Source organism: Desmodus rotundus, chromosome 6 (assembly GCF_022682495.2).
Source record: "Desmodus rotundus isolate HL8 chromosome 6, HLdesRot8A.1, whole genome shotgun sequence".
NCBI classification, from domain to species: Eukaryota; Metazoa; Chordata; class Mammalia; order Chiroptera; family Phyllostomidae; genus Desmodus; species Desmodus rotundus.
This window is the reverse complement of record NC_071392.1, coordinates 146,676,498-146,699,221: the sequence shown is the minus strand read 5'-3', so window position 1 is coordinate 146,699,221 and position 22,724 is coordinate 146,676,498. Positions and strand designations below refer to the sequence as shown.

Here is a 22,724-nt window from a genome sequence, read left to right as displayed (position 1 = left end):
CAATGGAGTGTTTGGCCTGGGGTCTTGGGGAGGTGGGGAAGGGAACCCACCCATTCCTCTGCCTGGGTCCCATCCCTCTTAGGTGACAGGTACAACTAGGGTCCCAGTCAGGGAGCCCAAGCTAGGATCCAGGCCCCAGGGGTCAGGGCCAGGCCAGACATTGCCCAGTGCTGCCCACAGCAGAAGGACTTAGAATACTGTTAAGTCAAAAGCAGGCAAGCAGGATTTATGGGACAAGTCCAAGGATGGGGTCACTGGCAGCCACAGGGTCAGATTTGTTCAGCGCTGGGGGGCAGTAATGGATCCCAGGGGGCCACCGCAACCATTGCCCACAGGGCAGCGGGAGGGACAGGGAAGAACCTGAAGGGGAAGGGGAAGGGAACACCAGACACTGCCTGCCACCGGACCAGAAACTACTCACAGCCACACAGAAGAAATTAACTTTAATGTCTGACTTTGTTCCCAACCCCGCTCACGTGCCAGCGTTCCCTGTAGGACAGAGGGGCTTGAGAGGTACGAAGTCACGAGACAAACAGGGCCCCCCCGCTGCCTCCTGGGCGCGCACTCGCTCTGCCCCACACACGCACACATGCAGACCACACATACACCGCACAGACACACGCACGTGTACCCACGGTTAAATACAAGTACGGAGGGACGCGATGATATGTACACAGAGGGAGAGAGGCGTAATTCCGGCCCGCGTCGGGGCCCCCAGGCTCTCAGCATGCTCGGCCCAGCTTTCCGAGCTGTACCTGGCACCCATGCCCCTGCCAGAAAAGCAGCTGCCCCTCTCCCCGCCCCCCACCCCCGTTTCCCCTTGGGCCCGGGTCTGCCAGGCGCCGACACGCCCCTCCCTTCCCCTCCCCCCACGGTGGTTTCCTCCCCAGGGAAAGGAGGCGGCGCGCAGGGCCCTACAACGGCCCGGGCGCCAGGGGCATGTTGGTTTTGAAGCCCGGCTGCCCATTGGCCACATCGGGCTCGGCCTCGCAGCCCCCGTTGCTGGAGCCGCCGTCGGTCCCGGGACTCTCGGGCTCGGCCAGGAGCTTGAAGGTGAAGAGCGGGCCCGAGTCGTGGCGCCCGCAGCGGCCGGAGGGCTCGGGCAGGCTCAGGAGGGCGCCGGGCGCCTTCCACTCGGGGAAGGCGCACAGCTCGACGGGCGGCTGGGCGCCGCGGCCCAGGTAGCCGGGGCTCGGCGAGGCCGAGGGCAGGGTCCGCTGGCTGCCGCTCAGGCAGCTGCCGCTATCGTCCAGCGAGTCCTTGCGCGACTGCGAGCGCTCCAGCGAGCCGCCGCGCGTCCAGGGCCTGTAGGTGTAGGCGCAGTTGCCCAGGCGACGACGCCGGCGGCGACGGCGGCGGGCGCGGCACTGGCACCCGAGGATGCGCAGGAAGGCGCGCTTGAACTCCTTGCTGGAGCACGGGTAGATGATGGGGTTGAGGCAGCTGTTGAAGTAGCCCAGCCAGAACACCACCTTGAACACGGCGTCGGGGGGCTTCAGGGTGGAGAAGAGGGAGCCTGTAGGGGGAAGGGGTGGGATGGGCAGGGGCAGAAAGACAGCAGTTTGTGAGTAGTCAGGCCCTCTCCTGTGCGTGCTCTACCTGAACATTGCCCACGAAAAGGATGCTGCCAGGCTCCTTTGCCTGGGATGCTCGCCTTTCTGTCTCAAAATGAACGAATCCTACATTCACATTTAAGGCCAACCTCGGTATCCCCTTAGTCCATGAAAGCTTTCCTGTTGTAGCTAAACAGGCATCTAAGCTCCCACATTTCTAGATTTCTGAAGACCCACCACACAGGGGCAGTGTGGGTCAGGGACTGGACGGCCAGGCACCCGGGATTCCTTGCGTATTTCGCTCTCTGCCCCCCCTCCCCCCTCACTTGTGAGCAGCAAGCACAGTAGCTACTGGAAGTAGGGGCCCTCTTTGCCACACTGGCCTGTCCTGCTGGGAGCCAAGAAGCCTAGTTCATTAAGGAAGGTCCTGAGCTTCTTTGGCATGAAAGAGGGTCGGTGGCAGTGTCCTTTTCCCTGGGCATCCAAACAGACCTTTGGGGGCAAATGAAGTGGCCAGGAGAGGGGAGCAAATATCAAGAGGAAATGCGAGACACTGGAAGCATGCTTTCTGCTGTGTCAGAGCTGTGCTGGGCTCTGTGACATGGCCACAAACTCCCTGTGCATATCCCTGAGCCTGGCTCCCCTTCTCATGCTTATGAAGCGGTCCAGTGCTCCTTGCCCTGTGTCTTAGAATCATGGCCTGCCAGGGCTGGGAAACTTCCTTCCTGAATGGAAGCTCAGGGAGGATGGGTGACTTGCTCAAGGTCACTGAGCTGGTGAATGGCAGAAGGACCACCAGAATCCATTCAAGTTGTCATTCATTTGGTTCCACAAACACTTATTGAGGCATTGGTGGCTGGTGGTTAAGGTCCTGTTCAGATGTCACAGGTAGGTAGATCTGGCTTCACAGCTGTGTGGCCCTGGAGAAGCTCCCTGAGCTGGGGAGCCTCAGTTTCCTGGAAAATAGTGACGGTGGCAGTTCTTTCTGCGTGGACGAATGAACTTAGGCTCAGTAAGTACCTGGCACGTTGACAGCCCTCAAGTGCAGCTACCTGACCACTTCAAATACAACTACTGCTGCTGCTGCCAACGCTGCTGTTACTGCCAGCATCGCTGCCACAAAGACGAGGGAGGGGTGCGATTCGTGTGGACCAAGGGCCGCGACTCTCACGTCGCTGCTCTTTCTAATGCGGGACCAAGCACGGTCCCAGTGGTTCTTGAACCAGCTGAACTGGTACGTGGCGTTCATGCATTTTTCTGGGGGAGGAGCCACAGCTGCCGTCATGGGTGTGAAGGAGTCTGCAACCCTCGAATGGTTAAGGTTAAGCCTGACCCATCTCAGTCTCCGGCTTCCTAAGCCTCAGTCATTCTGCAGCCTGGACCACCTACTTTTACCCTACTTTTACTGCCTTTAAGTCAGCTCCCTTTTGGAATCTAAACTTAAAAAAAAAAAAGAGGAAGCTTTTTATCACTATTTTAAAACCTGCATCATTTGCTATAAATAGAATGTTCTGATAGAGAAAAATAAGATCACTCCAGACAGTGGTGGGTCTGAGGTCTGCCCTCGTTTTCAAAAAGGGGGATTCGCCGGGGTTGAAGGGTGTTGAAGGCTTGCTGGCCCTACACGGACAGGCGTTCCTCTCTGAGGAACCTGAAGGGCTGAAACAGAAGTGAATATGGGACAACGTCCTCGCTGGAGAACCCAGCCTCTGGCACATAGTCGGGGGCTAAGTAAATATTTGCTCAGTGACTGACAGATTGACTGAATATGTGATTCACAGACTTGTGCCCTGCTTAGCTGTCATTGCAAGCTGTCTTGCACACCACTCAAATCTGTACTGAACTTGAGTAGCAGGCACAATCCTGGGAAAGCACTTGCCGGAGGCTCCATGGCTCCATTCTGATGCCTCCCTTAGCCTCTTACTGAGGCTTTTGAAGCAGATCAAATGAGACAACACTTCTGAAAGGGTTTGGAAGGATTGGAAGCTGGACACCTGGGTGGGAAGAGGAGGAGGTGAAGTTTGAGGGGGATGGATGAAACCACAAGCAGATGGTGCAGTGAGCCCACCCCATCAGTTGGGCCTTGCCTGCTTTAAGGCGATTTAGAGGGATTGTGAAGTTCAAGGATCAAAAGCTAAAGCTGAGCAGGATCAGCACAGGGAGAAGCATTTCTTGGCTGGACACGGTCCCAGTGAGTATCCTTAAGGTGCCGTTCGACAAATCTGAAGAGTGAACACAAGGTCACTGTGAACCTCTGCTCTTCTAAACCATGGGGCATGTTTGTGGAATAGTAGCTACCGTGGAACAAGCTGACTCCATGCCAGCCACTGGGAGAAATGCTTAACTGTCTTTTTCCAGTTACACTCCTCCAACAGTCACTGCTCCCAAGGCAGCCTGGCATGACCGTGCCCTGCCCTAGGGGGCGCCATTCCACACTCCAGTCTACAGTACTCCTTGGTGATTGCGTCCAACCTGCATGGGTCCGCTGGAGGCCATGGCTACTACACTTCGGAGGAATGGAAGGTAAGCTGCTGTACGTACCGCCAAGCATGTCTCCCCAGTTTGGCTCAATAAAAATGCAAAAAAACGTAAAATAGTTGCTGAGTGTTTCAGTACCAGCTTTGTAAGGGAGGTTTTCTTGGATTTGGAAAGCCCCTTCCAGGTTTTTCCGTTTTCATTTGCCACTTAACCCTGGAATGAGATCATAAAATTGTCCAACAAATAACAGTATCTTTGGGGCCAACAGATTCACGTCAACTGTTGAAGCGAATACTGAAAGCAATAATAATCACCAGGGCCGCCATTTATAATGAGCTAGGAACCAGTTATTAGGCGTTATGCCTACCACTTCGCTCACAGGATCCTGCCAGCAGCCCTGCTTTGTCGTGCCTCATCCCACGGACGGAAGAGCAAACAGGTTTAAGAGATTAACAAAGTCACAGGTCTCGTAAGTGGTAGAGATAGGACTGAAATCCGGCTCTGAAGTCTGATCTTACTCATTGCGTGATGTTAAGAAAAAGCAGCTTCTATTTATTTCCTTAAGCACTAGGCAATTTCTTCCTCAACTGGAAACAATCTCTCTCTTTGCTGAATTGTCACAGCACTTTAACTGAACCTCAAATGTGGCATTTATCACTTTCTACCTTGAGTTCCAGTTGCTTAGGGCTATGCCTCTTGTCCCCTGATTAGAACGTAAGCTTCTAGAAAAAGGAATTGACGTCTGATTTGTCTCTCTCCCCCCAGGACTGAGTGCAGTGCCTGATACATGACAAGTACTCAGCCAACACGTGTTACATAATAACAGTGAAAAAAGTAATAAAACTGAAGTATGTTAGCCTCTGCTGCTCAAAGTGAGGGTACCGCAGAGGCAGCGTGACCCAGTGTTTATTAGAAATGCAGAATCTCGGAGATCCAGTGAGTCAGAATCTGCTTTTCAACAAGATCCCAGGGTGAGAAGCATGGCCTTAGCCCACATTTCAATTTTACTTTAAAAATTGTTTTTCTGGGTGTCTTGGGATTCATGGATGAGCAGAGGCTGGGCTGAGAGCTACCTCACTGTGGGACTGACTTTCTTGCCCCAAACACTTCAGCAGCTCCTGGAGTTTATAGGATCAAATGCAACCAGCTTAGGCTGGAATTTAAGACCTTCTCAACTTGGCTGCGATGGCCTGATTCTTTGCAGTGTGAGTTGACTCTTCTGGCTCCTTTCCCTTATCACTGGTGTGATAAGCCCTTTCCTTTCCCCTCCTCCTCTCCACCCTTTCTGAAATGCCTGACTCAAATGCCTTCTTCTCAAAGCACAGCCCACGAGGCACAACTTCCTTCGAAGTGTGAAAGCAGGAGGAAGAAATGATTTGGCCATGAACCTGCCAAGATTCAAGTGACCCTCGCATTGTAGCTAATTTTACTCTCACAAGAGGTAGAAGGGAGGAGTGGGCTCTGTAATTCTCAGTTTACAAATATGGAAACTGAGTCTCTGAACGTACAGAACTCACCCAATGTCACACAGCTACTAAATGGTAGAGCTGGGATCCAAACCCAAATCCACCTGGTTGCCAACTTGGGCAGTTTCCACAATAGACAAGATTGCCTCTAAACTCTTAGGACACCTGTGGGCCGAGGGAAGGGTAGAATTGTTTGCTTGCTATTTGTGATAGTGTCTTTACATATATTTTATCTGGCTTTCAAAATGCAAGTATCCAGAGGCCAAGAATTTTGAATCACTCTGCCTCAATTGTTCTTAACCTAACAATACTGATTATGCAAATCATTTAGCATCATATAATTTCAGGGTCTCACAGTCCTGACGAATCCCAGCCACGGGTACGCACAAGGTGTGCAGTCACCAGAGTAAGGGTCTCTGCTGTTCTCTTCACAGATTTCTATCATAATAGCTGTTGGACGGACTTATTTTTGAGTCCGTTTTCCTTGTTTCAAGCTCTTTGAGACCAAGATCTTGTCTTGGTTTCTCTAGTGCCCAACACAGAGCTTGGCTCACAGTGACTGTGTAAAAAGATCTGTTGAGCACATAACCTCCTCTTCATGCATTGTGTCCCTAGTAGGTGCTGCATCAGTGGTTGTGGAGTGACCCCTTGCTTGTACTCTGTTGTCTTCCTCTTCTTTATTATTAAATGGTAACACAGGCCAATGCCCAGTTCAGTTCCCAGCTCCTTCCTGAAATCTTCTGGACTGCTCCAGGCTCTTCTCCTTTATTTTACCATTAAAACAGAGTCCATAGCACATGGGTTAACATGGAAGGTTATTGCTAAAGGACCTGATGTTTGACTCGTTAGGTAGGCAGCATCAAAGCTCCTTGATGATGGGGTCTGTGTCCTATTTTCTAGCATGGGTCTGACCATATGGCCAGAGCCATCAACTACCCATTGATTGACTGACCCATTCCATCTTCCAGGAGGAAGTTACCTCCTGGCTTAGCCCAGAGTTGAGAGCAGACGGGGTGGAGTGGTGTCTGCGGCAGTTAAGGGTCCATCTTTGATGTCAAACTGAGTGTGTCCCACGCTTTGACTTCACTGAAAACAGCAATTCCCTGTAGAACACTTTTAGAAATTGAGCATTGGTGGGATCTATTTGAAGGAAATACAAAGCTCTATAAAGGGGAATAAAAGAAGATATGCATGAAGGAGAGAAATAGCTTGCTTTGGTACAGGAAGTCTCTATCCAAGATAACTTCGGTTCTCCCCAAATGAATTGGGAAATTGAAGACAATCTCATTAAGATACCAACAGGAGGTGGTGGTGTTTTGTAGGGGGCAACCTAAATGGTCCAAAGTTAAATATATGGAGAATATGAGATATGAAAAAATAACCATGAAAAAACAGCCAGGTCAATTAAAATACGTAAGGAGAATGATGGGGGTGGGATTAAGAAGATGGGTCAACTCGTCTCTACAGATATTAAAACCTATCATAAAATCACAGTAAGTGAAAAAGAAATACTAGAGCAGGAAGTGTAAGAAAAGGCAGCTAAATCAATGAAATTATAGTTTATAAAGAGAACTATATATCCATGAGCATGTTACATGCCTCTTCAACATGTGTGGTAAAGAAGAGATTATTCTGTAAACAGGGTTGGGACAACAGGCTAGCCATTTAGAAAAAAAGTAAAGCTGGAGTTCTATTTTATTTCTTCTTACATCAAAATAAATCCAGATGGATCCAAGATTTTGAGGATAAAGATTATTAAAATATTAGAAGGTGTAAGTAAGTATTTTTATAGTTTTGAAATAAGCATAACAGAGGCTCAGGGTCTGTAAAGAAAAGTACTGATAGGTTCACCTGGACATTTCTATGATGTCACGAACTTCAAAAGCAAAGCTAAAAGAAGAATTGAGAGACACATTTGTAATTCAAACAACAGTAAATGGAATAATATTTCTAACACACAAAGCTCTGTTTCAAATCAAGAAGAGAAAAAAAACATGATATAAAACAAAGAAAATCATATGAATAAGCCAGTAAGTCAATGTACAGCCAAGAATGAATAAAAACATAATAAAATCAGAAAATAAATAATGCAAATTAAAGAGTGAAAAAATATTACAAGTCTATTACTTGAGATAAAAAAAATTGAAATTGAGAATACCCACATATTGGAATTAGAAGGTACTGTAAATGTTTACTTACTTAATGGAAAAAACGTCATAACCAAAGTGAAGTGGGCGGGGCATGGCCGTCCTAGTTTTGCTGGGGAAAGACCTTTCTGGGACTGAATTGTGGAGCAGGAGCAGGCCAGGCAGAGAGGTTGCAGGGAGGGGCATTCCAGGCAGAGGGTCAGAATGTGCAAAGTTTTCTAGGCACGAAAGAGCTTCATGTGTTCCTGGAAGTGAGGGACGTCAGGGGGCCCAGAGTGTAAAGGAACAATGGGGAAAATGGCCAAAAAAAATTTTTGCTTGTGCTCAATTTGGCAAAGGTGTGGGAAAACAGATATTTTCATACGTCCTGGGTAGGGGTATAAATTTGGGGTAGAAAAGTGGTGTTATCTAATAAAATAAAAATATGCACAGCTTTTGATCTGAGTACTCCATCTCCAGCAATTTATCCTGCAGTGTCACCTACAAAAGGGAGCAAAGATAAAAACACAAGGAGCTGCAGCGATGTTCCCTCCAAGTGGGAAATAACCTAAATTCCAATATGAAATATGGAAAGACAAACTATGAGATAAACCATGCAGCATTCATGAAATGCAACACCACACACCTGTTAAAATGGTGATCTATTGCACATAGAATAACGTTCATGGCAGAATTAAGTAGAAAAAAGCAAACTTCAGGAAAGAATGCATAGTATAGTATGGTTTTTATAAAAAGTGTGGTGTGTGTGTGTTAATACGTTCACAGGAAAAAATCATCAAACTATTAGCAGGGGATATCTCCAGAGGATGGCTTTATGGCAAGATTTTCACTTTCTATTTGAAGTGCTTTTTGCACTGAACAATCATTGCTTTTGTAATGAGAGAGAGAGAGAGATTGGCGGGGAGAGAGAGATGGAAAACAGGGACAAAAGAGACGGTATAAGAGGTGTTGGGAACCGCCCTGCCTGGTTTCAGAAGCCGTAACCCCCCATGGCTAAGGCTGAGTCAGAGACCTTGGGACCATAAGACATTAAGGAGACAAAGCTTATCTCCCTGGCAGGGGCACTGCCTCTGCCCCATTTACTTTACCCTGCTTGGCCCTGAGCCTGACCAGTTAGCCAATGACGGGTAAGATTCCTCAAAGGAGGGACAACCTAAGACAGGCATGGTCACGAAGAGGCCCTCAGGGAAGGACTTGGGGGGCTATAGAAAAAGAGGGTGATGAACCTTTGCTCCTCGGCTTTGACATAGCCTGAGTCGTCATTCTGTCTGCAAGAAGTCTCCTAATCTCTTGGCTGCCTTACTTCCCCTGCCTGACTTTCGCCTGAAACAATGACAGAGGGCGGTGCAGTCCTGTGCTGGAAAGGGCGGATTCCCTGGGGCGATCAGGCCATACAATCCTGTGAAATCTGCTTTGTTTATACTCTCAGTTTAAATAAGGGTCCAAGCCTGAAATGAGTTTGTTCCCCAAAGTCTTATAGCCCTTTAGCTAACTGACCCTGCCTCAGAATAAGCCCTCAGAGTTCTTTGTTTGTTATCTATTGTTTGATCCTTACTGCAATGAGCTTTACCTGTATTCCTGTGCAAACTGAACCCAGTAAAAGCCCATTGAGGAAAAGGCTCTCGGCCCTTCTCCTTTGAGAGATCGGCCATCTTTCCTCCCCAAGCAGATCATGTCTTGGTAGACTTATTCTCATCCGTGGCAGGCAGGGGGGCCCTGCAGGCGGACTCCCCCCCCGCCCAAAGATGCTCATAGGCTAGCAGCTGGTCAACCTTTAGGCCAGATCATCACCTTTGGGTGCCCACCCTCCTCATGTATGAAACAAGGAGCATCAGTCACTAGCGTCCCCTTCTTCTCAAACTGTGAGCTTTGTGTTCACCCCATTTTAGAGGTGGAACAGAAATTAGGGGAAAGACACAAATATACCTGGGCAGAGTGTCTTTGAGCCTAGACCTGGAACACACATCCACGGGTCACCTGATCCTTCCTTCTGAGGTAGCAGATGAACCTGCTGGTTAGCTGAGAGGCCTGGTGTCTTTGGATGAGTCACCAGAGAACAGGGACAATTAAAGGCCTCTGGGAATCAGCCGAGATTGGGCCACTTAGGCTGTTAGGCTCGGTGCATGCCTTTCATGCCTCCTCCCAGCAGTGGTCCACTGACTTCCCTGACTCTGCCCTCTGTTCTGTCCTTTGGTGGCTGATAATCAAAATGCTTCCCTACATCCAAACTGGTTGGCTGTGTCCAGGTTGGCCTAGGACCCCTGGAGAACTCTGCGTCTTCTTTCCACTCGTCTGGCCTAGTCTGGGACACACTCCTACCTGAGGGGGCCACACCTGGGAGCCATGCCCTCCTTGTCACTTGCAGCCCTCAGAGTTTCGTGACCACAGAGTGAGAGATGCTAGCTGGCTCTCTCTGAGGTGTCTCGTCTTCTCACCAGAGCCCTGTCCTGCTGTTCGGAACCAGAGAGCCAGGCATACGGCTGGTATCTTCGGCGCTGTGTAACGAAGCAGCTAGTCTTTGCTCTCCAGATTTTCACAAAGTGGGACTTTCTTCTCCTGCTTCTCAGTCCAGGTCCACAGGCATGTGTACAATGACCCTGAAATTTCTTCCCTTTGTCACAGTTCGGAAGCTCCTCGCCCACCAGGAAACTTTCCGGGTGGAAGTGCCTGGAGGACAATTCTGCACTCGACTCGGAGATGGCACGTGGGACAGAGAGCTGGCTGGGCTTGCTGCAGCCACGGGAGAATGTGCAGTGTTACTGCCTGTGATGTTTGTGTGTAGGTAGCCCCCATCAGTGGGGGCGAAGGGGGGGTGCTCCCTGCCCTTTGAAAGCTGGCTGAGACTATCCTGAGTGTCCCTTCTCCATAACTCCTGGGCGTCCAAAGCCCTCGGAGGAGTCTTCAGAGTGGGGCAGGGGACTCACTTCATTCCTGTCTCTCTTTCTTGGGCCTCTGTCCCTTGACAGCCTGCTCTGCTTCTAGCACCTTCCGGCAATGACCCCTCCTTGCCCTCTCCCATCTCAGCTCCTCTCCTCCCAAGTTGCTCCAAAGTCCCCAATTCTTACTTTTTTTTTTTTAAAGTTGAGCATTTCTGTTCTCTCTCCAGTAGCTTTGGCATCAGCCTTGTTGAGGGCAGCAGGGAGGAGAGGGTGGGGGTGGGGGTGGGGGGAGACGGGTTTTACGTTCCACCATCAGCTCTAATTCGGATATTTTCCCAAAGAAAATCTAGATTTTCAGAAAATACAATTTCTCTACCTCGTTCCATGCAAACAAAGGCTCCATTCTCACTTTGATGTGCGTTTTCAGAGTCCTGCTGGCTGTGGGAGGTCCTCAAGCTTTGCCCCACCTTACAGCGACTTTACTAGCATCTCCTAGGTGCTGCAGCGGCCTGAGCATTTAACTGAGGATATCGACCTTGCCTGGGGAAGCAAGAGTCCAGCAATTACTTTAGTCAGTCTCCACAAACCTATGGGGTGAATATAATTATTATGCCCATTTTATGGATGAAAAAACTATGGCTTAGAGCAATTAAGGAAATTGCTTCAAGATTACATAGTGCTGGAGTCAGGGCTCGATTCCTGGCCTGACCCCAGAGCCATGGGTGTTTGCGCCACCCCAAGGGCGATTCCTACAGGCAGACAACCTGTTGTTTCCCTGGAACCGCTGGGGTGCAGCTGCCTAGAAGAAAGCCAGGGTGCGCAGGTTCTACAGAGGGAAGGAGAGATGTATGTGGCAGAGTTGAGGAAGGAGGTGTTATTTGGCTTTGCTACTTTCTGAGAACTTTGCTGCAAAATGATTCCTCTTCACACATTTTGAGGAGACAGAACCTGGAAAGGCAGAGAACAGCTCCCCATGCCCTTGGGGTGCCATGGGGCAAGTGTGTTTCAGAGAGCTGGCAGCTTCTCTAGCTCTTGGGAGGGGAGGCCTGGCCACAGGGAGCGTGGAGCGTGCATGCTGGCTCTCACAACAGTTAGATGTGACTTCCACCTTCATGGTGTTTTCAAAGAAAATCTGGAAGATGGCAGTGATCTAAATTTGACAGCAATGATGATGACAACGACGACAATAGCAGTTACCATCTATTGAAGAGCTTATAGGTGGTGAGTGCAGTGCCTGACCTCTAACGTGAACGATCTCATTCAGTACCCGAAACAATTCTATGTGGACGACACAGTCACCGTCCCCATTTTACAGGCATTGAAACCGAGGCTTGGAAGAGAAGCGATTTGGAGTGGAAGAGTGGGGTAGGGGAGAAGCACTTTGCTCAAAGTCACAGAGCTATTAAGTGGCAGAGTCTCATCGGAACGCAGGAGTTCCTCCTTGCCCGTCTTCTGCTGTTTTGATCTTGTGAGATGGGCCACTGGGAAACCAAGGACTCAAAGAATGTTTTAAAAAGTGGAGCAAATTCCACAGGGGAGTGCAGGGTGCAGGGGAAAAGAAGAGCTGGGCTTGGGTGTGGAAATAGTTTTCAGATGGCTCATCTTCCCAGCCAAGTCCGGGAGGAACAGTAATTATGTTGAACTGAAAAGTCATCCTCCTGCCATCTCCTGGCCTTGTGAAAGTCCTGGGCACGCGAGAAGGCTGGGGGAGAAGAACGTTTGACTCAGAAATTCTTCTGTCATCGGCAGACTGGCAATGCCAAGAACAAAAGCGAGGGGATGAGGCACAGGGTCAGTTTTTATAGGGTGGAGAAAAACAGAGATTAAGAGAGATTTAAGCTGGGTAATACAAGGACGAGACAGCCTGTACCCCACCAGCACACTTCCCGTGTTCCTGAAAAGGACGTGGTAGCCACATGCAAAATGAAACTCAAAAGGTGGCCCTGGATGGGTGGCAAGGCCAGGACAACACCGGTTCCAGCCAGAGGAGCTGCCTGTGTCCTTTGTGTGTGTCTCCCGGGGCCCTGGCTGTCCCGGCCTGTCCATCCAGATGGAGCTACATGCTCCACTGGGTCACCCCAAAGGACAAGTCACTCAAGTGTCCCAATTCCTCTGTCCACCTCCTTCCTTACACGCTGGGACTGGATGTTCCACCTCCCCCCTATCCTGAAAATGACACTGAGCCTCGATGGATCATGACGAAAAACGGCCGCATCACTCTCAGAAGCATGTGCTCACGCCGAAGACTCCCAGAAAGATCTGCCTGGCAAAGCAGCATTCACAGCAGATGGACGGGCGAGACTCTGGATCTCACGCTCCCTTCCCTACTGTCCTAATCCAGTGCTTGTGACAGGAACGGGGGAGGGTTGGTGGAGGCTCGACTGATCTGGGACAAGGCTTCACAAATCACAAAGGAGCAGGGTACAAGGGGAGATAATAAAAAACACCAGAGGAAGTGCATTTGGCAGGAGGATCTCAGACTTGTTCTTTAGTGGCTGGTCAAGTGCACAAATGGAGGCAGGTCCATCTGCTCTGAGGTCTTGCTGGGTTGGTAGAGGACAGCATGACCTAAGGCCAGAGACTTGACCTTGGTACCTCCTCCTCACATGGCTAATGCACCAATATAGTGCCTGGGCATTTTATTCCAGCCTCTTCTGAGCTGGTTCCTTACACTGCAGCACTGTTTAAAAAAAAAAAAAACAACAATGTGGTCAAACCAGCACTACACTGGGTTTTGAGTTTTAGGTCGATGTTGGTGGCGTATCAATCCTCTGGCAAGCAGAGGAGCACTTAGCAGTGTCTGCGAATGCCTGAAAACTAAAGGGCCGTGTGGTGTGCATATGTGCATTTTCTGTGTAGCTGCTTCGTAGCGTCCATCAGACTCTCAAAGGGGCCCACGGACCAAAAGGGACAAGCAGCACTCACGGGAAGAACAGCAGTGTTTCAGCCGGGAGCTGGGCAGCACGCACGCTCCGACGAGTGTGCATAGGCCGCAAGAAGTCTGGGCTTCACTTCTCTAATAAGCAAAAGCAAACGAGTGGTTCCTCGTGTCGGTGATGATGCGAGTGAATGGGCAGTCACACCTGGAGTGTGGTCGTGTAAATTGGGGCACTTTCTGAAGTAATATGACTCAGAGACCTTACCATATCAGGCATTTCGTTACCCTGAAATTACAATTCTAAGGATTTATCTCAATGGGCAAGGCTGCTGGCTCTGTAGTCCTTATTTGTGTCACTGTGGGCAAATTACTTAACCGCTCGAGGCCTCAGTCTCTGCGAAGTGGGGGTAGTACTATTTATCCATAGGATTCTGGGGAGGGTTATACTAAATAAAGCACAGAAAACACTTAGTACAATGCCTGAGACAACACGAACTAAATGAGTGTTGGTTATGATAGAGATACGAGGGTTTCATTGCCGCATGACTTATCATAACTAAAAATTGGGAGCGACCCCAAATATCCAACATAAGTGATTGGTTTAATAGTCCATATAACTCAACCATTCAAGATTAAATTAGTGAATATGATTGGGAAAAAATGTTCATAATATATCAAAAGACAAAGAGGAGGTTACAAAATAGTATATGTGCTATCATCCCATAGAAAAATGGCTGAATAAATGTTCATTAAATATTTCAGTGGTTATGTTTGAGGATGGCTTTTTATTATTTTGTTTCTGGTTTTCTATATCTTCTAAATTTTCTACAAGGAATACATATAACTTGTGGTAGTAAGACAAACCTAACCCAATAAAAGTTATGTTTTTAAAAAAGGATGACGAGCCCAGGCCGGGCGGCTCCTTGGGTTGGAGTGTCGACCCGACCCGTACATCAAGAAAGGTTGCGGGAGAGATCCCAGGTCAGGGCACATGCCTAGGTTTCGGGTTTGATCCCCTCCTCTGGTCGGGGTGTGTGTGGGAGGCAACCTATCGAGGTTTCTCATTCTCTCTCTCTTCCTCTATCTCTAACATCAATAAACATTTCCTCGGGTGAGGATTAAAAAAAAAAAAAGGATGACTAATCTGAATTGAGAAACACTGTGGCTTTGAGTAATCACTTCTGTGAAGGCTCCTTTCTTTATGTCTAAAATGAAAGCTGTACCTTCTTTCCTTCTGGGGATATAGGGAAACTCAAATGAAAGGGTGAAGGTGAAAGAGCTTTGCGAGGGGTGTGGTGCCTGGCAGGTGCCAGAAAGCAGGGCTTCACTCCCGGGTGCTTTCGTGAACAGTCTGTGTTGTGCTGGGGAGGGCCCCAGAGGCCCAGCTGCCCGGGTGGGGAAAACCGGCCTCCAGCCCTGGGCTAACGTCCTGTGATGATGAACTCTGGGGAACCTGGTATGGGTTGAGGATGAAAGGTACAGTGACTTTCAGGTACAAAAATTGGTTCGCAGTCAGGATCCCAAGCTTAATCTCTGTGAAACCAATGGGCAAGCGTGGCCATGCTTACTAATTAGACAGCAGCAATGTAATTGATCAAATCAACTCCCTTCATGACGCAAAGCCAAAAAACCCAGGGACAGCTTGAGCTTGGAAGAGCTTCCAGAAAGCTGGGCAACGTGACTGGCTCCCCCAGAGATGTTAACATGGTCAAACTAGATTGCTCTACTAATTGCTGGCTCTTTTCTCAGTAACGGATAATAGGGTGAAGCAATGAGGCTCCCGTGCCCCTCATGCGGCCACGCTCTGGGCTGGGCAATATAAATTGTGCTCATTCATTTCTTTCCTGGGTTTGTAGCAAGCATTACACTGCACCAGGCTTACAGAGCCCTTGCTTTCTGGAAAGATGCAAAGTTATAGCCAGGTGCCCTATTTCATTTATGAACAGATTTTCTGCTAATTTGAAAGTCAGTGTATTAAAAAAGAAGGTGGCAGAGACACCATGAGAAGAAATGGGGCTTTACTGCAGCAGCCAAATGTCGAGACCAACATTTCCAATTCACTCAGTCTAGGTCAAAGGAAGAAAAGCACGGGAGAGGCTGCTTTCATTGATGGAAAGGAGCAGGGGATGGGGCCAAGCTCAGCCCCGGTCACTTAGAAGCCCTGAGAACTTGGATCAATGATTTTACCTTTCTGAGCCTTGGATTTCTCATTTGTACAATGCAGGGGATGCTATCACCATTAAAGGGTTGTGAAGATGAACTAAGATTACACACTAAAACACCTAGCTCAGGCGAGGGACGTAATAAGTGCTCAGTAAATGTTAGTTCTCTGCCAGTGTCTTGCCCCTTGAACAAAGCCCTGAAATCATTGTCTTGCATTATAAATTCATGGATCCTAGTCCTGTCTGTGCCACTGGATTTCCAGACTGTTCTTCCAGACAAAGGCGATTTGTAGTCTCCCCAGAATTTGTACATGTGATTCTTAAGTGGGGGTATAACAGACCTGGGGTTGAGAATTTGTCAAGTTTGAAAAGAGCGCATTCAATATTATTCTATAATCTTGAAGGCGAAGCCCTGTTGTTTTCATCATTTGCATCACGGAATGCAAAGCTCAGATCTTCTTGGCTGGTGGTGTAAGAGAGTCTCTGATTGTAGAGGGCACGTGACTTTCGGCCTAGAGAAAGGGGTCAAGGGCTACGTAAGACGTAAGATGGAGCAAAATGATTAACAGAGTATCATTCTGGCAAAACACACTTGGAAGCCAGAGACTGACTGGAAGGAGGTGTGAGGGGAGCTGTGGGGGAGTGGGTAATCTCCTCTCTCTTGTTCTGGGGACGCTCACAGCGATGTGTTCACCTTGTGAAAACGGATCAGGCCCTATCCTTGTGACTGGTATACTTTTCTGTATGGATGTCACGTTCTAATACAAAGTTTAAATAAAATAAGTGACACACACCTTGCACATGTTCACTATGATGGGATACAGCCCAAAGAGGTGTCACGTCAACTTATTCAGGAAGGCGGACAGCTCTCCGTAAACCCCAAATGCTGCTTTGCCTGAAGGGTCTGGACCTCAGATGAAGAACGGAGTGCAGTCCCAGGCCACCGTCACCTCTCTCCTGGACCCTGCTCCAGCCTCCTGCCTGGCCTCGCTGACTCTACACTCTGTGGTCTGTTTATCCACAGAGGTCTTTTATTTAAAAAAAAAACAAACATAAATCTGGTTGTATTATCCCCTTCCAGAGCTCTCCCGTGACTTTCTATTGCACTTAGTGAAATCTCTACCCTCGATCCTGACCTACAGGGCTGTACAAAACAGCCACGCTGTCTCTCTGTCTGACATCATCCGTCGCCTCTCCTCACTCCAGCACTCCGGCTGCCGTTTTCCCTGCTCAACCACGCCAAGCACACCCCCACATCAGGGCCCTCTGCATTCACCATCTGGCTGCCTGCAGTGCTTTTACCCCAGGTCCCCGCATGGCCGGCTCCTTCTAGTCACTCAGGTTTCAGTCTGCAGTCTTAGGGAACCCTGTCCCCTCCAGGTTCTTGGACTTTTGCACCATTGGCAGCACTTGCCCCTCTCTAGCACACCCCCTCGTTTTAGTTCCTCTCCACTGCAGCACTCAGAGTGACGTGGCATCGTGCTGCCCGTGCACACGTGTACCATTTGCTCCTTGCCCCCCCACCCCAAGACTGAAAGCTTTATGAAGGTGGAGGCTTTGCCTGTCTTGTTCACTTCGGTATCAAGAGTGCCTGAAAGAGTGCCCAGAGCATCGTAGGTACTTCCTGGATGGCTGGCTGTGTGATCTTTATAAACTTCTCAGTCTCCACACTGCAATTTCCATATCTGTGAGATCACACTGGTCATAAGCCTTCCTCCCACCCCCAGGGCCGCTGTAAAGGTGGCAGGAGGCAGTGGAGGTGAGGCGCGGCGCCTGGCACGTCGTGCCACAGTGGCTGTGCTCCCTGGGTGCTCCAGGCGAGGCTCCGTTATCTCCTCCCAACCAGAGGCCTCTGACTCATTCATCACAAGCAGACGATCATCTCTTACTAGGGGCTCCGTGACAACGCTGTAATCTGGCATGTTGAGAGACCAGGTTTCCCAATGTTATTCTGAAGTGTCTTTGGCTAAGTCCTGGCGCTTCTGCGTGTCTTGTGTAATTACTGACTGATGAACAGAGACCTTGTGCCACTTCGGTCATTTCTCGCAGGGCAGATGGAATTTGCATCCTGAAGAATGAGCGGCCCGCAGGACAGTGCATCACGGTTGGACAGGTGAGAAACGCAGACACAGGAGCACGACCCCCGGGCCGGGAGATGGTGGCTAGTGACAAAGCAGACTGCCAAGGCTCTCGCTGTAACAAATGGGGCCATTTGTTCCTGGGGCATTGGAATAAATTGGTATCTTTAGAAGTGCCTTGTTACAAAAAATCAAAAAAACAGCTTGAAAGGTTCAGAGGGAACAGGACCTGTCTGCTTTAAGAAGCTCACAAAGGTAAAAGGGATCTCTGTAAGAGGTCAGTGTAAACAAAGGGGCAAGTCTCGGGTAAAGAACCTCATAGAAGGGTAAAGAGCTACTGATCTGAAAGAGAGAACCCAGAAAAATAAAATCGGGGAGCGAGAGTCAAAGAGAGCGAGCGAGCGAGCGAGAATGAGAGCCAATTGTGGTACTCAGCCAGTCACCCAGGTAATAATACACTGATTGGAAGAACACCATCACAGAATTTTAGCTACAAAATGAGAAAGTGTTCCATTGTGTTCCTTTGCATTTTATCTTTTTTTCCCCCCCTTGTGATCTGGGGAAGAAAAGGTTGAAAAAAATTTGGGGAAAAATCAAATGAAAATCAAATCTCTTCTTTCCCCTGACCCCTAAGTAGGTCACATGCAATGTCTTCAGTCATCTCGGCAGAGGACCGGCCACAGGGAGCATCAAAGACTTTCCAGGCGTTACCTGGATAGATCTGGTTAGTGAGAGGTGATGCAGACAGGAAGTCATCCAACCAACAGCTTTTAACTCGGGTTGGAGCTAGGGAGTTAGGGACCTTCAGGTCTGGGGCTCGTTTAGATGGGGAAATCAGAGGAAATAGCCCTGTGGGGATCGTTTCAGCCCTAGAGAGTTCAGGGCAAGGCAAAGTTGAAGTTTGTTTTCCTTGGGAGGCTGAAGAGCTCAATTAACAAAGTATCTGATTACCGTTGGGTAGTCTCTTTCTTTCAAACTTGCTCTTTATTCCACTTCTTATCTCCTACAGAGATTCTCTCAACGTATGCTTTTATTTTAATAAAGAGGTTTAAAAATTAATTGTTAATTATGTATCGTGCGCAGGATTTGTGTGAGCGGATGTTTTCAGTTCTGCTGGCGATTTAGCAGGAGCGGGATGGCTGGGTCAGAGGGCAACGCTATGTTTAGCCTTTTGAGGAACTGCCAAACTGTTCTCCAAAGTGGCTGCATCGTTTTACATCACCACAAAGAAATTATTTTAAACAAAGACGAACATATTCACAGGACAAATGGATGTGCCTGTCCTCTCGAGGCATCACCCCCCACAGCTGCGGCAAGCTGAGAAACTCTAACTCAGACCCGTCCAGGGGGACCCCTGCGATGGTGAGCACGTTCCAAACCTGCGCCATCCAACGTGATGGCTGGTCCTGTGTGGCGACTGAGGTGGACCACTATGACCGAGGCACTGAATTTTAAGTTTTATTTAATTTTAATGAATCTGAATTTGATTTACCTCTTGTGGCCAGTGGCTACTGTATGGGACACACAGTACTTACTGCCTTCTGTCTAAACACTCACAGTTCCCAAAACGCGTCACCTTAAAGATACTGGGGAAGGGACCCTCCCTCCATCTGCTCTGCACCTCGCAGCTCCAAACTAGCTTTTGTCACAGAACCAGGAGGATGAAATTCAGAGGCTGAGATGCCTTCAGACAGACAGGCACCACACTGAAATTCAGGGAACTCCCGACTTTCCCAGGGACGTGTTTGGAACATTCACACTTGGTGGACCTCCTCTATGCTTTCGGCTCGCATCCGTTTAGAGACCTGTCTTCACTGTTCTGTTTCTCAGTACAAGAGCAATTCGTGCTCACTACAGAGAAGCATGAGAAGAAAAAGACGACCACAGCGCTTCCTCTAGTATCTTGTGTGAGTGTACATAGTATTTGTATTTCAGTTTTGGGGACAGCAGCAGAAGTGACATGGGAACCGATGCTGTTCCTTCCTCACTGTGGCTCCTCAGAGTTCCTGTGATAAGACTGTGTTCACTCACTGAGCTGTCACTGTGTGCTAGGCCTGTGCCAGGTGAGACCCAGTCTCCTGGGGGCAGATGGACGTCAGAAGCCTCTTCCAGCCCAGAGGGACAGCCTTCTGACGCGGGGTGAAGGAAGGGCAGAGAAAGCACAGGAGAGGAGCTGGCATCACCTGGGGAGCTGCGGAAGGCTGCAAAGGGGACAGGACATCGGAACCGGAAGCATTCGTGATGCAGAGAAGAGGGTGGGGTGTTGCACGCACAGCAGACAGTGCGTGCGAAGGCTGAGGACAGGAACGAGCCAGGCTGCTGAGGGAAGACAGACTGCTCCGGTGTGGGTCACGTGTGGCTTATCTGATTTATTGCCATTTGTTTCTCCTAGTGGCCTGATAAGTAAAATGTCATCCCCATTTTATAGGCAGAAAGTAGAAGCTGAGAGAAATGAAGTAATTTGTCCAAGGTTGCCCTGCTCCGTGAGAGATTTGTTTGGTGAGCCCTTAAACAACTTGATCATGAGGGGCGAGGTTGGTTGAAGCCCAGCTGCCACGAGACTTTCTGCCACGTGCAGGAATTCAGAAGTTTCCCTGTGGGAAGGTCAGCAGGATCCTGGCGTGACCAGGTCTGTGTTTTAGGATGATCAGTGAGGCAGCAATGCAAAGACAGGTTTGGAGAGAGCTCAACCCTCACTGCAAACAGGGCAGCAGTTTACCTGGGACTGAGCCACGCCACACACACACACACACAACACACACAACACACACAACACACACACACACTCGGCTTCGAAGATAAGAGCCTCTGGGAATCCAGAATGTTTTGTTTCCCTCTCTCTTCCCCAATGAAAGCCCTTACGAGCGGCAGGCGTTCAGGTTGGTTCCGGCCCCTGGTGAAGAAGACCAGGGGAAAGGGACGCTCACTGCGCCTTGTTGGAATCTTAGCTAAATCCCTTCCTTGTGGCCTGTTTCCTCTTCTGCAGAATGAGCTTCTTGGGATGTTCATCTCCAACTGCTCTTCCATCTTCAACACTGGCTGGCCCCCAAGGGCAGTGGGACCTATGAGGGGTTCACTCCGGCCACACACCATGATTTCGGGGGAGCTAAGACTGGCTGCCCCCCAAACTTAGAGCCTCTCAAGCATTTCCTGCGTGAAGCCAGACGTGACAGAATCTTCTTTTGTTTTCAGGCTAGGCCAATGGCAGCAAATAACCTAATTAGGACCTAGCAAGCAGCTCGCCCACTGAAAGCTAATTGAATTAGGACCTTATTAGTCGTTATAACTACTTTTTAGTGAAGCTTTATTACATTCAAGTACGCAGATCCCAAACAATTGTATTAAATGTTGGCAAATGACCCATTAGTCTTTTTTTTATGGAATAATTTTTATTTCTTATGGAAGAGTTTAATTCTACGGAAATTAAATTTTCTTTTTGGCCTTCTTTTTTTTTTTAATTTTTATTGTTATTCAATTACAGTTGTCTGCATTTTCTCCCCATCCCTCTACCCCACCCCAGCCAAATCCACCTCCCTCCCCCGCCTCCACCCTCCCCCTTGATTTTGTCCATGTGTCCTTTATAGTAGTTCCTGTAATCCCCTCTCCCCACTGTCCCCTCCCCACTCCCCTCTGGCTATTGTTAGATTGTTCTTAACTTCAATGTCTCTGGTTATATTTTGTTTGCTTTTTTCTTTTGTTGATTATGTTCCAGTTAAAGGTGAGATCATATGGTATTTGACCCTTTAGTCTTTGATTTCACTTCTCTTTTGCATCATTCCCAACTATCCTGACATTCAAATGCCTATAATTCATTTTTTCCCTCTTCAAAGCCAGGTGCAAACTTGAAGGCGTATATAAATTTCAAAATCTCATTTCCCATTTCCCTGGGATTCCTGCCCGCCGGAGTTGTATTAGAGCGACGCGAAGCATGGGGAAAGGCTCCCCACTGGCCGACCGCATTCCCTAATATTTCCCCCATTCATCACTCCCAACCCACATGGTTTTGAGGACTAAGGGCCCCTGGTTGAAATGCTGATGGTGTTCTGTAGGCAAACACAGAAAACCATTATGAGGAGTTAACACCTCGGTGCGGATTAACTCATCTTCTTAGCTAATATTATGGCCAACGAAGGAGACTTGAAGAGTCCTGAACTGAGTAGCTTTGACAGCTGATGTGCAGAAGAAGATGGGAAAAAACCAAGAGTTAACTAGTTTCTACTATGCACCAGGCATTGGGCTGAATAATTTTATGATTATCCCATTTCATTCCCTGAATAACCTTAATATAAATATTAATATAACTGATTTACAGGTGAGAATAGACGACAGAGAGGTGGAGTTGGCTTCAAAGACACACAAGCAGAGGCTGTGGCCCTGGGGACAGCCGTGGGCAGAACCCGCTGAGCCCACCGAGCCAGGGTCGGCGGGAGACGCAGGGCTCTGGGCTCTTTCCTCTCCCTAATTTTCTACCCTGCCTCTGGGGCTTCTTGAGCCTTTGAGAGCCAGTTCTTGCCAACAGAGACCAAAAATGTTCACTTGATTATGATGCCTTATTTATAGTTTGCCATGCCAGTCTCTGGGCCTGCTTAGGTGGACGGCATTTTTGTGGTTTAAACGAACCAATTTTGTGACTGGAAGCGCTGATACAATTGGTTGGAGCACAAGGAGGGTTAGGCTCTGAGTAACAGCCTCCAGTTGATCTATTAGCCTGAGATTTTACATTTTAAATACACTTAGCACTGATTTAAGGACTAGGATAGATAGTCTCAGACACGCAGAAGCACAGTGCTCGCCTTTTTTTTTCTTTTTTAACCAAGAAGAGATAACTCACTGGGTACTAGTGAGATAGTATATGTGAAAGTGTCTGGCACGATGCTTTATAAATAAAAATTATTATTTTGTTATTGTGTTTATGGAACAGTTTTTTCAAGCCCTTATGAAATAGTGACCGCATGCTTCGTATGAGGGTTTCTCTACTTCAGCACTATTGAGATCTCAGGCCAGATAATTCTCTGTTGCGGGGGGCCGTCCCGTGCACTGTGGGATGTTCAGCTGCATCCCTGACCTGTCCCACTAGATGCCA

General features: G+C 48.7%; 1 protein-coding gene across 1 annotated transcript in view; it reads right to left on the bottom strand.

Moving 5' to 3' along the window:
- Positions 1–426: 426 nt before the first annotated feature.
- Positions 427–22,724, bottom strand: part of ADRA1B (adrenoceptor alpha 1B) — an 81,631-nt gene continuing 59,333 nt past the window's right edge. The window contains exon 4 of the mRNA XM_024576789.4: positions 427–1,516. Coding sequence (XP_024432557.3) covers positions 915–1,516 — 602 coding nt within the window. The 3' untranslated portion in view covers positions 427–914. The remainder of the gene's footprint in view (positions 1,517–22,724) is intronic.